The sequence below is a fragment of the Erinaceus europaeus genome, chromosome 22 (assembly GCF_950295315.1).
Source record: "Erinaceus europaeus chromosome 22, mEriEur2.1, whole genome shotgun sequence".
In the NCBI taxonomy this organism is placed as follows: Eukaryota; Metazoa; Chordata; class Mammalia; order Eulipotyphla; family Erinaceidae; genus Erinaceus; species Erinaceus europaeus.
Window position 1 is genome coordinate 15,148,629 of NC_080183.1, and position 15,809 is coordinate 15,164,437.

A 15,809-nucleotide genomic window follows, 5' to 3' on the forward strand; every position below is an offset into this window, starting at 1 on the left:
ATGCAGCAAAACCAGGCAGTGAGGAGAGCATTAAGCCAGCAGCTGGGTGGTGTGTGTGTGGGGGGTAGGGGGGCTTGGATTTAAAGGCTTTTCCCTAAATTCCCTTTGGCCTTTGAGACTCTAAGCTAGACTGTGAGTGCTGAGGAAGGTCCCTGTAGAGGCTGCTCTTTCTGACATGGAAAATGACTGAAGTCTCATTTCATGGCATTGTCTTCTAGAGAAAATTCCTCAGCTCCTCTTTCTCAGGGAGAGATCTGGGGAGTCAGTCTGGGCCAACACTGGTCCCCATCCCTTCCCTCTGAGGGACCGAGACCGCTGTCTTTCCAGGACTCAGCCTGGCCTGGGGAGTTGTCCTGGGTGCCAGCCCAGTGCCTCTGCAGTCCTGGCCCACTGCCAGGCTTTGAGAACCCAGGGCTCTCAAAGGCCGCTTTGATTGAGCTCCCATTTTTGAATTTTCATCTGAGAAAGACAGACATCTGTGTCGACTGGAAAGTTGGCAGCTGTGCCAGCTGGCTTGGCACGGGCTGTGTCAAGCCCAAAGCCCGTGTGTCTTTGAGGCACAGAGTGGTGGCCTCCAGCCATGTGCCACAAGGCTGCCTTTCCCTCTGCCTGGCATGGCACGGGTTCATTTAGGATGCCAGACTCCTCCTTGCATGCCCAGATAAAGCTAGTGCTCGCGCCCTGCCCTTCAAGGAATGCTGTGCCTCTCCCTCTGAAAGGTAGCAGAAGCTATGGGGCCCGGGTGTTTCCATGGAGCGGAGCTGCTCTTCTCTCTTTTGATGGGTGAGGGCAGAGAAGCTCAGAAGGTGAGGTACCTGTCTGAGGTCACACCACTAGAGCAGGAGGAGCTGGGGCTCAGGCTTCAGTGTAGCCGAGTCTTTTCGCTGAATCTTTTACAAATATCAGTTTATTGGCTAGAGACAGAGAAACCGGGATGGAAGAAGATAGATAGCTAGGGATCTGAAGCACTGCTTCATTGCTCATGAAGCTTCCCTCTGCAGGTGGGGCGTGGGGACGTGAACTGGTATCCTTGGTAATGTGTGCACTCAACTGAGTACCCCACCCCACCACCTGACCCCACTCTGGGTGATTCTTAACTGCCAGGATCCCTTTAATTGTATTGGGGAAGCCTGGACCTGCCTGCCTGGAGATAATTAGATTTAGGATTCCTTACTTTTTTTTTTTTTTTGCCACCAAAAGTTATTACTGGTGTTCAGTGCCTGCACAGACCCGTCATTCCCAGTGGTCACTTTTCTTTCATTTTTATAAATGATGAGTGACAGAGAGGTAGAGAGAGAGTGAGAAAGGGTGAGAGACAACAAGACAGATACAAGCTCCTCCACTTGTGAAACTTCCCCCCTGCATGGGGGGACAGGGGACTGGAACCAGGGTCCTGTGTGCGCTTTACTAGGTGAGCCGCCGCCCAGTCCTGACAGATCGAGTTTTACAGCTAGAGGGTGCACCTCAGGAGTGACGGTGTTTTTTGTGTGAAGGATAGCAGCCCTCCAGGCTAGCACAGGGAGCAGACTGCAGCTCAGGTCTGCAGTTAACAGGGAGAAGCAGATGGGCTTCTTCCTTACAGTGCTGGAGGGCAGCACATCTGTAGGATATCCCGGTGAGCAGAAGTCAGCTCGGCCCAGTGATGTAGCGCACCTGGCAGTGTGCTGCTTTGTCACGTGCATGGCCCAGGTTTAAGCATGGCCCTCACCGTACTAAAGGAGCTTTGGTGCTGCAGTGCCCCGCCCCCTTCTATGCCTTTAAAAACAAAAAGAAAGAAAGAAAAAGGAAACTCAAATCCGAGCATAAGGGAGAGTGTACTAAAACTGCAGCACCTGATGTGGCACACAGAAGTGCTCTAGTTGAGTGTGTGAGTGTGTGTGAGTGTGTGTGTGTGTGTGTGTGTGTGTGTGTGTGTGTGTGGTGTGAGTGCGTGTGCGTGTGCATGTGTGTGGTGTGAGTGTGTGTGCGTGTGGTGGGGAAGGTAAAAAGAACAAGTCTGTAGGAATTAGGAGAGGAAGTTGGTTTTTGAGGAGAGTGAGGTTTAAGACAGGTGTCTGAAATTTCATGTGAGACCCTCACCCTCAAAAGAAAGCAGGCTTCAGGCCAACTTTGCTTTGCCCCTGCCCAGGAGCAGTGCCCTTGGCACAGTTCTGTGGTACCAGCCCCAGGGGGGTATAGGCATGAGCTGAGGCAACGTGGCTCCCACCTGCCATCCTCAGCATCCCATGTCACACTCAGTGCCACGACACCCTTACAGCTCTGGGGGAGGGGGCAGGTGCCATGAGCCTCTCTTTGTGGGGGGGGGGCATTGGTCCTGAGCCCCCAGGCTGTGTGATTCCAGACATTGGCTTCCAGTGGTTCTGCAGTTCCCCCCTCTTCCCAGAACTCTCCCTGCCCTTGGCACAGGCGGTGCCAACGGGGACCCCTGTTTGGGAAGCAGCTGTGCTGGGCGGGGTGCCTGTTCTCTTGGTGAGACACCCAGTCTCCAGCTCTAAACAAACGAAATGTTCAGAATTCCAGTTGTTGGGCTGGAAAAAAAACAACAACAAAGAAAAACAAACCAAAAAAACCCACCAGAGTCTCTGGCTTGGGGGTGTGCTAAGAGCTTGTTTCAGGGGACATGAAGACTTCTGGGAAGGGAGCCTGAGCTCCAGTCTGTGTCTTCTCTGCCCTGGGGGTGTCTCTGGCCTGGGGAGCTCCAGGGAGGGGATGGGGGTGGCAGAACCAGGGGTCCTGCTCCTTCTGACTGAGTTGGCTTTAGCACCTCCTTGGAGCAGTGCTCTGGGCTCCTCTTGGTCTGGGCTTGTCTTGAGATGAAATTCCTGTAATCAGTTACTTTTGCCAAGGGAGAAAATCGGGGATCATGGACACTGTCAGTACGTGGCAAGTGTGCTGACAGTTTTGTAGGCTTTAAGGAGTAAGGAAGTGTTTCTCATTCCCATTTGACTGATATGAAAACTTGAAGGCTGGAGAATAGCTCACTTGGACAGAGAGTTGCTTTGCCACATGCGCAACCCAGGTTCGAGCCCAACCCCACAGCACTGGAGGAGGCTTCAGTGCTGTGGTCTCTCTTTTTCCCTCTCTCTGCCTCTCTTCCTCCTTGTCTCGGTTTACAAAGAAAGAAAGAAAAAAAGGAATGAAAGGAAAGAAAACTGAGACTCAAAGGCTTAATCACTTGCCTGAATCTTGCTAGTGAGGGGAATCCAGTCCTGAAGGCTGTTGCTGGAAAGATGAAAAGGAGAGAGGAAGGAAGGGAAGGAGGGACAGAGGGAAGGAGGCAGGGTAGGAGTGGAGGAAGGGGGAAGGGACAGGAACTAAGCCTTGCATCTACAGCACTCGGTGCTAACCTTAGTTGCTGTTTATTGTTGAAGTTAAACTAAGCCTCACATCAGCATACAGATTGGGTTTCTGTTCCCACAGGGACAGGAGGATGTGAAGACTGAAAGAGGTTGTGACGTGTACCCTAGGTCACACACCGCTGGTGAGAATGGGGCAGAGATTAGATGAGATGGGGGTCTGCCCCTACCCCCCTCCACCATGTCCCCTCCAGGAGAGGTGTTTTCTCTGCATCTTGCCTGCCTGAGGCTTTCAAACTGGGATCTCAGCTCCAGCCTCATACCCACTGTGTGTGTGTGTGTGTGTGTGTGTGTGTGTGTGTGTGTGTCCTCTGCATAGAATCTGTGGTGGGGACATGTCCCTGCTGCAGCCATCTGTCACCACAGGCTGAGATCAGCATTCTTGTGAACAGCCTTGTGGCCAGACACGTCTCCACTGTCTCCCCACTGAGATCTGTGGTGGGGTAGGACGAGTGCTGTCTCCAGCTATTGCTGTGCCCTTGTCAGGTCTCCTAGGGCATCCTTGCAGTTACAGGGCTGTGGCCCAGTGGCTCTGTTTTCCTCCTGGCCTGGGAATGGGCAAGGGTGCAGAGTGAGTGCATAGGGCTGCCATCAGGAGTCAGAAGGCCCCAGTTCAGAACCTAGAGTGCTTCACTCTGTGCCCCCATGCTCCTCCAGCCGAGGGGGGTCCCCGTTGGGTCACGCTCTGGACAGTGTGTCTCTGGTTTTTTTAAAAATTGTTTATTATTGGGGGTCGGGCGGTGGCGCAGTGGGCACAAGGACCGGCATAAGGATCCCAGTTCGAGCCCCCGGCTCCCCACCTGCAGGGGAGTCGCCTCACAGGCGGTGAAGCAGGTCTGCAGGTGTCTGTCTTTCTCTCCCCCTCTCTGTCTTCCCCTCCTCTCTCCATTTCTCTCTGTCCTATCTAACAATGAACAACATCAACAATGGCAATAATAATAACCACAACGAGTCTACAACAAGGGCAACAAAAGGGGGAAAAATGCCTCCAGGAGTGGTGGATTCATGGTGCAGGCACCATGCCCAGCAATAACCCTGGAGGAAAAAAAAAAGAAAAAAAATGTTTATTATTGGATAGAGACAGAGAAATTAAGAGGGGAGGAGGAAAGAGGGAAAGAGACAGAGAGACACCTGCAGCCCTGCTTCACCCTTCGTGAAGCCTGCCCCCTGCAGGTGGGGACCAGGGCCTTGAACCTGCATCCTTGTGCACTGTAATGTGTGAGCTTAACCAGGTGCACCACCGCCTGACCTTCACATGTCTTTCTCAAGTGCCCATGAAGTCACAGCCTAGCCCCTCCCTTCCTCTCTGCAGTCTCAGAAATACTCTCCACTCTTCCTGCCTGCTCTGTCCTTGACCTGGCAGAGGGGCGATGAGGGGATACAGGCTTGTCACCATGTCCTTTCTCAGCTCTGCATGGCCCTAGTGGAGCACCTGGTTAAGCACACATAGTATGAAGCACAAGGACCTGCTGAAGGATTTGGGTTCAAGTACCACCCCTGCTACCACCTGCGGGGGGTGGGGGAAACTTCACAAGCAGCAAAGGAGATCTGTAGGTCTCGCTCCTTTTTATTTCCCCCTCCTCTCTCAATTTCTGTCCTGTCCAATAAAGTGGGGAAAATGGCCACCAGGAGCAGTGGATTTGTAGTGCTGGCACCAAGCCCCAGTGATAACCCTGGAGGCAAAAATAAACAAACAAACAAATAAATAAATGAATAAGAGGGAGAAAGATAGCTGTAGCTCTGCTTTACCACTCAAAGCTTTCCCCCTGCAGCTGGGGACTGGGGTCTTGAACCTGGGTCCTCATGTGTTGTAACATGTGGGCTCAACCAGGTGCCACTACCCGGCTGAGTTTTCTATATTATAAAATCACAAGCTGGCAGACAGCTCCTTGCAGCTGGCCTCTGTGAGGCATGGGGGTGCGTATGGGGGATATTGTGAAAATAAAAATAGTAAAAGGCTCTTTTAGTGGGGTTTATAAAATCAACAGGTTTATTAGGGTCTTCAAAACTGTGGTCAGGATAGTACACAGAAAACACTGGCCAGCCACATGGCATGAGCTGTGAGACCTTAAACGGCAGTTCACGGCATCCAGCGTCCATGAAGCACATAGGTGGGGAGCTGGGGCTTGAACCTAGGTTCTTGTATGTGCTGTTACCCAGGTGCACCACCTGTGGGCTCTCTTACCTGTTCCCTAACCCCACCTCTCTCCTGACTGACTTCTCCCTCCTGACTTCATCTTGCCTCCACTGTCTCTCTCCCCTTGCCCCTCCCTCCCCCTCTCCACTTCTCTTGCAGTGGAGCAATTAAGAAGCCATGGTATGGACATTGAAGGCAGACAAGTGTTAAATCCTGACTCAGCCCCCTCTGATCTTCGTCACTACAGTCTGCCAAATTCAGATCATGACCCTGTCTTGCAGGGTTATTGCTGTGAGAAGCACATAGGGTGGTGGGCTGCCAGCTTCTTGCCGTCCAGCTGTCCCTTTGTCACTAGCCCGTGGCCCTCTTGCATGGGCCCCCACACCCTTCTTTTCTCCCACCTCCTTCTCCTCAGAGCTTTCGTGGCTGTGTGCGATCAGCTGGCTTTCTGACTGAGTTTCTTCTCCAACAGTCTCCGGCCCCCTCCTTCTCCCCCCTGCCTCAGGCCCTGTGCCCAGGGCCTGTCAGCTGTTCACTCCATCCTTTCATCTCAAGGTCAGCATTGTCAGAACCCACGGCAATCTCTATGTGGCAGACTTTTAGACTTGAGTCCAGTTCTCAGGGTGGAATGGCATGCAAACTCGGAGTAGGATTGTCCATGCCAGGAAAAATATTAAAACATCAGTTTACATGACTTTCTTTTCCAGAGTCCTGCTCAGCTTTGGCTCATGTTGGTGCTGGGGGTTGAACCTGGGACCTCAGAGTTTCAGGCAGGAGGGTCCTTTGCAGGACTATGAAGCTGTCTTCCAGCCATATGTGAATGTTTAAAAAAATCTATTTAATGAGAAAGCAGTGGTAATGAAATCTATGTAAAATATAGTTTATGGCTTCCACCATCATAATGACAGCTCCCTTTTTTGAGTGTATAATCTGCCCAAAAAACAGCAGGTAATGATGGAGTGAAAGAATACTTCATTAGAAAGGCCTCTTATTTTTTAAATTTTATTTATTTTTTCATTATTTGATAGAGACAGAGAGAAATCGAGAGGGGAGGGAGAGATAGAGAGGGAGAGAGACAGAGAGAGACCTGTAGTCCTGCTTCACCACTTGTGAAGCTTTCCTCCTGCAGGTGGGGACCAGGGGATTTGAACCCCGGTCTTTGTGCACTGTAATGTGTGTACTTAAGCAGGTGCACCACTACTTGGCCCCGATTAGAAAAACATCTTTTTTTAAAAAAAATATATTTTTTATATTTATTTTCCCTGTTGTTGCCTTTGTTGTTTTATTATTGTTGTAGTTATTATTGTGGTCATTGATGTCATCGTTGTTGGATAGGATAGAGAGAAATGGAGAGAGGAGGGGAAGACAGAGAGGGGGAGAGAAAGACAGACACCTGCAGACCTGCTTCACCGCCTGTGAAGCGACTCCCCTGCAGGTGGGGAGCGGGGTGGGGGGGGAGGGGGGCTCGAACTGGGATCCTGACGCGGGTCCCTGCGCTTTGCGCCACGTGTGCCTAACCCGCTGCGCTGCCGCCCGAGTCCCAAATAAAACCTGAATTTCTTTTTTTTTTTTTTTTTTAAGATTTTATTTATTTATGAGAAAGATAGGAGGAGAGAGAAAGAACATCACTCTGGCATATGTGCTGCCAGGGATCGAACTTGGGACCTCATGCTTGAGAGACCAAAGCTTTATCACTGCACCACCTCCCGGACCACAGAAGAACATCTTAAAAGGTTCAAGTCAGGGCCCCACTGCACTGGGGGAAGCCTTGGTACAGTGATCCCTTTCCTTCTCTCTCTCTGCTTCTTTCTCCTCTCTGTATTTGAGAGGAAGTCTCCCTAGAGTGGACAGGTCCTTGGTGAGGAGGGTGGGGGGGGGGAAAGGGTGACTCTCCCACATTTGCCGCCTTTTCTTGTGACGACAGTGGGTGTTGGTGCTGTGCCAGTGGCAGCTCTTTAAGAAGAGGGCATATTAGTTAGTCCTCCTGAAGTAATGCAGACATTTCCCTTGCTTTTGTTTAAAGTAAAAAAATTTAAGTATACACGCACACACACACTTGTTTATTTTGTGTGTGAGAGAGGAGAGGGAGAGGTAGAGGGGGAGGGAGAGGGAGAGGAAGACGGGCACCAGAATGCTATTCTGATCTGGCACATGTGGTGCCGAGGACTGAACCTGGGACCTCACTCATGCAACTCTATACCGGCCACCCCCCCTCCCCGGCTACATAGTCCAGCTTTCTCCTGTTAAGTGAGGGAGGATGCCATGAAATCAGGAGGGGCCTTCTGTCAACCTCACAAGCTGTGGCTGGTGGCCATCAGTATGTGATTTGTTGCTCCATTTGCAAGCTTGAAAATCATGGGGCGGGAGGAGGAATTTTCTGACCTTCTGTTTTGCATTTTGAGGAACGGCTAGCCTCCTGCAGAAAAGGTGGATGTCTACAAGTGAAATATCAACAGTAGTGCTTCATAGTGGGGTGGTAATGAAAATATTAGTGACCCATCTTTACAGACGTCACCTGGCATGCCTTACCAGTGATGGAAGCAGGAACAGCAAATATCAAAGGAAACTGAACTTAAAAAAGGACTTCAAAGCATTGCATCCAGATGTTAAAGCATAGTAACACTACACAAGTCAAGGAGCATGTGATCATTAGAAGAACCTCTCTGTATATATATTTTTTCCCCTCCAGGGTTATTGCTGGGGCTCAGTGCCTGCACTAGGAATCCACTGCACCTAGAGGCCATTTTTTCCCATTTTGTTGCCCTTGTTGTTATTGCTGTTGTTGTTGGATAGGACAGAGAGAAATGGAGAGAGGAGGGGAAGACAGAGAGGGGGAGTCGGGGCCTTGAACTGGGATCCTTACACTGGTCCTTGCACTTCATGCCATGTGCGCTTAACCCACTGCGCTGCTGCCCAGCCCCATTTGTAATGGTTTTTACTTACTGAAAATCCATAATTTCTCCAAAAGAAAACAAGAAGTTAGGTCGTGGTGTATCTGGTTGAGTGCACGCATTACAGTGTACAAGGACCTGGGTTCTAACTCCTAGTTCTCACCTGCAGGGGGCAAACTTCACAATTGTCTGAGCAGAGCCACAGGTGTCTCTCTCTGTCTTTCTCTTTCTATCTCCTCCTCCTCTCTCAATTTCTCTTTGTCATGCTGAATTAAAAAAGTCCTCTGGACCAGTGAATTAATTGTGCAGGCAGAAAGCCCTAGGGATTACCCTGGTGGCAATTAAAGAAAGAAAGAAAGAAAGAAAGAAAGAGGGAAAATGCAAGAAATCACTTTTTCAATTGTGTCATGTGTATAGATTAATATCTTTTAAAATTTATTTATTAGATAGAGACAGAGAGAATTTGAGGAGGGATGAGGGATAAATAGGGAAAGATACAGAGAGATACCTGTAGCCCTACTTCACTACTCATGAAGCTTTCCCCCGACAGGTGGGGACTAGGGGTTTGAACCCAGGTCCTTGCATGCTGTAATGTGTAAGCTTAACCAGGTATGACACCACCAGGCCTCCTAGTGTTTGTATAAAATGTGCTATCCTAATAGTTATCAGTACACAGCAACCATGTATCAGGTGTGATATAATGCCTGTACCAGCTATACAGCCAATAGCCTTTCTGTAAGAATAAAGTGGACCGAAATGAACCAGGTGAGGGCTGGGGAGGGGCCTCTGACAAGAAGGCACAGCTGCACAGGGTGGGCTTAGCTGTGGGCTTAGCTGGACCTCAGGCTGCTGGGTGATAGGAGTTCATGGTGAACCTGTCTGCATCTTCCTCCTCAGCCTTCCCAATGGTTGAAAATGGCCAGCTGGAGTGTCCCACAGGCTACAAGAGACTGAACCTCACTCACTGCCAAGGTAGGGTGACAGGGGCCAGGGCTGGGCTTGGGGCCAGCAAGTAGCAGAGGTGAAATGGGGAGGGGACATCCCTACCCACCAAGACAGGAGGGGCTTCCTCCTCTGCCTGAATGTTCTCTGCTTGGGCACCCAAAGGCCGAGCCCAGCAGAGCCTAGGGGCCCCTGAGACCGGAGGAAGTCAGAGGACAGTGATGGAGAGAGCCAGGGGTCCTCAGCCAGCCGTCTAGGGTTGTGTGGTATGTGTGTGGAAGGCCACTCCAACCCCACATCCACCTCCTGGGCTCACCTCCCTATAGTGGGAGGACTTTGACTCCAGGCTGTGCGATCAAGTTCTCCTGAGTCGGTGTGGATTCACGGGGAGCACATCACGCTGCTCCCACAGTCCAAAAGGAAGAGACAGGTGCACAGAGGGAGAGGGGGGCATATCGCTCAGTGCCTGGCCTTGCTCGACTGGTCAGCTGGCTCTGCGGGACCTGCTCTGTGAGGCTAGAGGGGCTTTGCACTAGGGAACCCAGAAGGACAGTGCCCAAGTGCCAGGGACAGAGGGTTAGCGTCCAGGTATGGCTTTGCCAGTGTTCATCTTCATTACTGTGGGTGAACAGGGGGCTCCAGTGACACTGGGCATATGTGTCATCTGACCCTGGAGGTGGGTGTCCCCACAGCACCCTCAGGTTCGCCACTGGGATCTGAGGCATCAGTACTACAATCAAGAGCAGCAGCAAAGGAGCCTGACTGAGAGGGCCCCAACTTCTCATAGCCTAGAGCGTGAGGGCGGGGATTCTCCTGTGCCAGGCAGTGTTCAGCACAAAGCACTGTGGGGTCACAGAGGAAGCTGCTCAGCTCCCATGTGTGAAGAACAGCAGCAACTGGTCTTTATGTGTTAGACTGTCAGAAAACCATAGTGTGTCTTTCTATGTTTGTTTCCTTCCTTCCTTCCTTCCTTCCTTCCTTCCTTCCTTCCTTCCTTTCTTTCTTTCTTTCTTTCTTTCTTTCTTTCTTTCTTTCTTTCTTTCTTTTTCCTTTTGTTGCCCTTGTTGTTTTATTGTTGTTGTGGGTACTATTATTCTTGTCATTGATGTCATCGTTGTTGGATAGGACAGAGAGACATCGAGAGAGGAGGGGTAGACAGAGGGGGGGAGAGAAAGACAGACACCTGCAGACCTGCTTCACCGCCTGTGAAGTGACCACCCTGCAGGTGGGGAGCCGGGGGTTCAAACCGGGGTTTTTATGCTGGTCCTTGCGGTTTGCGCCGTGTGCACTTAACCAGCTGCGCTACCACCCAACCCCCTCTATGTTTTCTTATGCAGAAATGCAACATGACTTTTCCAGCACCCCAGCAGAGGATTAACTTGAGTTGGGGGTGCTCTGGGGACCTGAGATGCACACCCCAACCCAGCCCCTCCGCACCTGCCTCCAGCTGCCTGCTCCTTGTTATCAGCCAGGGTCCCTCTGGCCCACTACCCACTGCAGCCATGTCCCAGACCTTGGCAAGCTCCACCCTCCAGCCCAGCCCACCCTCTTGTCTGATTCCCTCTTGTGTCCAGCTACCAGCCGTCAGCTATCAGCTGAGTGACTGGGGGTCAATTCCTCCTGGAGCTTCAGTTTCTTCTATCACCTACTTGTGTGAGGACTCGAGTCCAGCCTGCTACCTGCACTCAGTCCATGTCAACTCTTTGTACTATGAGCTTCCGGTTACTAGACCAACAGGCGAGCACAGTTTCTCTCATTTTCTTCTCCTGCACAGACTATTGGTAGTTAGTACCATTATCACCACTTTACAAATGAGGGAACCCAGGCACAATGAGCTCACGCTGAACAAAGGGCAGCAGCTCTCTCTCTGTTGTTACCTGGAGAGATTATTTCATGCCCTGAGCCCTGAGCCAGCTCTGGGTGGAGTGGCTGCTTGCTCACCTGCTTCCTCTCCACAGACATCAATGAGTGCCTGACGCTGGGTCTGTGCCGGGACTCGCAGTGCGTGAACACCAGGGGCAGCTTCCTGTGCACCTGCAGGCCTGGCCTCATGCTGGACCCCTCGAGGAGCCGCTGTGTGTGTGAGTGCCAGCTGGGGCCAGGGTGGGGACACTGGGAGGTGGGGGGATGTTGCAGAGCCCCTGGGACAGGCCCAGAACTGTAACATCCCCAGACCCCTTCACCCCATGCCTGATTCTCAGTCTGGACCTGGGCCTATGTACAAAAACCCTCATTCTTTCCCTCCTGCTCGGTAGAGATGGCTACCATCTCGCTGCTGGCTTCAGGAACTTATTTGGGACTTTTGCAGTTTGGGGCGAATGTTCTCTACTTATTCGGACCTCCACCCTGCCCACTTCTGTCTGATTTGTTCCTTGTCTACTCTGGGAGTGTCTGTATCCCCTCTGTTCTAATATCTGGCTGAGCTGTGCATGCCTCTTCCAGGGCCCGAGCTCAGCATAGCAACTTAGCTGCACACCTTTCTTTTAGAATGTAAATAAATTTTTCTTATTGACTTGGCATTGGTTTTACAGTGTCGGTAGCCTTTAAGAGTGTGGTTTCACCTTTCTTGCATGTGTGTATGACTCATCAAGCAGTCCCAGCCGAGTCCCTTTACCCAACCCTCCTGCTCCCCCTCCACCTCCCCTCACGGCCAGCATAGTTTTTTTGATTTTTTTTTTCCAGAATCCAAAAGTCAGTTTTGAGGGCAGGGAAGATAGCATAATGATTATGCAAAAACACTCTCATGTCTGAGGCTCCAAAGTCTCAGATTCAACCCCCCAAACCACCATAAGCCAGAGCTGAGCAGGGATCTGGAGAAAAAGGACAGAAAATGTATTCACAAACAGTGTTACAGGAGAGATTTCAACTGTTTCAGAGAAAGGTCAAAGGAAGCAAAGAGGCAGGTTAGCAAAGGGAGAATTGATTTCTTGTACCTTTGGGCAGGAGTTCACCACTTTTTTTTTTTAATTTCTTTATTGGGGGAATTAATGTTTGACATTTGACATTAAATACAACAGTTTGTACATGCATAACATTTCTCAGTTTTCCACATAACAATACATGGAGTTCACCACTTACATTTATTTATTTATGTTTGTGGATGTGTATCATTTAAAATATTTTATTGGCTAGACACAGAGATAAGTGAAGAAAGAAAGGGGAGATAGAGAGGGAGAGAGACAGAAACGCCTGCAGCCCTGATTCAGTACATGTGAAGCTTTTCCCTGCAGGTGGGGACTGGGGGCTTGAACCCGGGTCCTTGTGCACTGTAATGTGTGTGCTTAATGAGGTGAGCCACTGCCTGGCCCAGACTTATATACCTTTATATGGGGTCTTTTAAAGTACAAATGTCATTAGCCTTTGGGGGTTATATTCCGTTGGATTCACTTAATAAACTGGTTTTTATGTAATTGAACTACTATGTGTGGGGACAGACATTTTTCTGTTTTGTCTTATTCAAGTACGTAACTTGTTTCTATTTAATTCAGTCACTAGGTACGGGAAGAGAACTTTTCCTGTATCAGGATGGGCTGTCACTGCTCCCTGGGGTGTAGATAGGACTCTTCTCTGGGGACATTCCTGATTCAGGTGAATTGCAGCTAAGATTCCAGTTCTGTGTCCTTAGAAAGTCACAGACACTATAGAGGCTGAGGTTTTCCTGGCTCAGACGATGCTTTTTGAAATGCTCTTTTTTTTTCACCTTGGCAAAACTCATATTTACAAGTTTATTCCACAGCAAGTTTGGCTGTTCTTATTTTCTGGAGAACAGTTTGCAGCAGCACCAGGGCTCTGAATGGGTCTCTGTGCCCATGAGCCCATATGCAGCACATTTTGTATTAGCATCATGTGCGTGCAGCTATTTCCAGAGACTTCTCCCGGTTTCTAGCTGGGAGCCACCCGGGCTTGGCAGCATGCCCACATAGCAGAGCTCAAGCCATGGCCAGGTGGGCTTTCCTCGGGCAGGGAGGGCTGGCCAGAGCTGAATAAAGCCAGCCCCCCAGCCTCTGTGAAGCCCAGTTCCCAGGCTACCAGTGGCCAGGACCTGGGTCTGAGGGGCAGGGAAGGATCAGACTGTAACCGCCATCTGGAGTGCCCCCATGAAGGGAGGGAGAGGACTAGACCCTTGGCCACTCTCAGCAAGACTTCGTGGTGACAGATTCAGAGAAAAGGGGGAAGGGTGGAGAGAGAGAGGGGGGGGAGAGAGAAAGGGAGAGAGAGAGAGGGGGGGGGGAGAGAGGGGGAGGGAGAATATATCATAGCCATGCTCAGCTCTGGCTTTCAGTGGCACAACTGCACACATCACTGTGCAGATAGATGGTGGTCCTTGTCCTGCAGGGACAGAAACCTAATTCAAATGACCTTACACAAAAGTAGTTAGATTGTCCTTGAAATTCAGAAGCCTCCTGGTCAGGCTGGATCCAGGCCCTCATTGTGTCTTTGTGTTTTGTTTTGTTTTCTTAATTTTTTTATTGTCTTTATTTTTTTGCTTTCTTTATTGGGAGATTAATATTTTACAGTTGATGATTAATACAATAGTTTGTACATGCATAACATTTCCCAGTTTTCCACATAACAATACAACCCCCACGAGGTCCTCTGCCGTCCTGCTCTAGGACCTGAACCCTCCCACCCCCATCCACCCCAGAGTCTTTTGCTTTGGTGCAATACATCAACTCCAGTCCAAGTATTTTCTTTATTGGATAGAGACAGCCAGATATTGAGAGGGAAGGGGAGATAGAGAGGAGGAAGAGAGACAGACCTACAGCCCTGCTTCAACACTCATGAAGCTTTCCCCCTACAGGTAGGGACCGGGGACTTGAACCCGGGTCCTTGCGCACTGTAACATGTGTGCTTAACTAGGTGTGCCGCCATTCCCCACCCCCCCACTCCATTATGTCTTCAGTTGTCTCTTGATCTGTGTTGATTGCATAGTTCTTTTTTAAAAAATAGTTTTATTTATTATTTGTTGGATGGAATCAGAAAGAAATTGGGAGAGGAGAGAGACAGGGAGGTAGAGGGAGAGGGAGAGAGAGGACTGAGAGGAAGTTAATGGGGAGTTAGTGCATAATACGGATACAGAGCTTTAAGTTAGAAGGATAAGAAATTTCTGGAGGTGGATGATGGTGAAAGAGGTACCATCACAACAAACGAATTACCACTGCACATCGGTGTATTGCACCAAAGTAAAAGACTCTGGGGTGGGTGGTGGGGGGTGAGAGGGTGGGAACCAGGGGTCCCCTCAAATAGGTAACAGGAGGAGGTGCTGAGACCCTCTTTGCCGATGCTCTTCCTAATGCTCCCAGGAGCCTTTCGGAGCCCACGGCTGAGTCCCACCCACACCCCTCCCCCTAAGCCCTTCCCCTCCCTCCCTCTGGTCACCTGTGTGTCTGTTGCAGCGGACAAGGCTGTGTCCATGCAGCAGGGGCTGTGCTTCCGGTCGTCAGGGCCCGGGGGCTGTGCCCTGCCTCTGGCCCAGCGCATCACCAAGCAGATATGCTGCTGCAGCCGAGTGGGCAAAGCCTGGGGCAGCGAGTGTGAGTCGTGCCCACTGCCCGGCACAGGTACACTTCAGCTCTGCTACCAGGGCCTTCCTCCAAGCCATTTCTCCCTGTAGGTTGACCTCCCTCACCCCAGAAGACCCTGAGTTTTGCCTCCCTACTGGGCCTGGCACCCCTCTGCTGTGACAGACCCCTAAGGGGAGGCCTGGCTTCCTGGAGGAGCAGCACTTCTCAGCTCCTGCTCTGCCTTTGCAGAGGCCTTCCGGGAGATCTGCCCTGCTGGGCACGGCTACACCTACTCGAGCTCAGACATCCGCCTGTCCATGAGGAAAGCAGAGGAGGCGGAGCTGGCCAGGCCCTCCAGGGAGCCTGGGCAGAAGAGCCGCGCCAGTCTGCCAGGCCTGGCGCCGAGACAGCCACTCCGGGAGACCACCGGCACCTGGCTGGATGTGGGGACCACCCCTGCTGAGGGTATCTGGGCTGGGGGGTGGGGGGTGCCTTCACCTTGGGCCATAGTTCTGCAGAGGCCTGAGTGTCCATCCTGGACCCCAGTCCTGGGTGTTGAGCCCAGACACAGCACTGGTGAGCGACATGATGGCTAGTGTCGTGCCCCAGCAATCCAGAAGAGACAGGGAAGGCAGGATGGAAGCCCAATTGTTATGGGGACTGTCCACTGGCCCCGCTGGGACCAATGCTCTTGCTCCCAGACAGTTGGGGTGATCCATCATGGACAGTAGCTAGGCAGGCAGAAAGTAGGTAGCTATGTAAGAAAGAAGGTTATGGGTTGGCCAGATGGGTGAAGAGAAGAGGCCCCGGAGATGGGGACCTTTTCTTGTTGGAAATGTTAGAGAATGTTAAGTGAGGCATCTTGTCCAACTTGTAGACCTGAGATTCTGGGGTCAGTGTGACCCACTGAGCATCTGGGAGGGGCAGAGGCAGGGAAGGGGAATCTGGGTTCTCTTCACGGCTAATTCTGCTGGAGACA

General features: G+C 51.0%; 1 protein-coding gene across 1 annotated transcript in view; it reads left to right on the forward strand.

The window, feature by feature from the left end:
- Positions 1–15,809, forward strand: part of LTBP2 (latent transforming growth factor beta binding protein 2) — a 73,976-nt gene that overhangs the window by 38,639 nt on the left and 19,528 nt on the right. The window contains exons 9-12 of the mRNA XM_060181304.1: positions 9,282–9,356; positions 11,285–11,407; positions 14,723–14,887; positions 15,080–15,295. Coding sequence (XP_060037287.1) covers positions 9,282–9,356; positions 11,285–11,407; positions 14,723–14,887; positions 15,080–15,295 — 579 coding nt within the window. The remainder of the gene's footprint in view (positions 1–9,281; positions 9,357–11,284; positions 11,408–14,722; positions 14,888–15,079; positions 15,296–15,809) is intronic.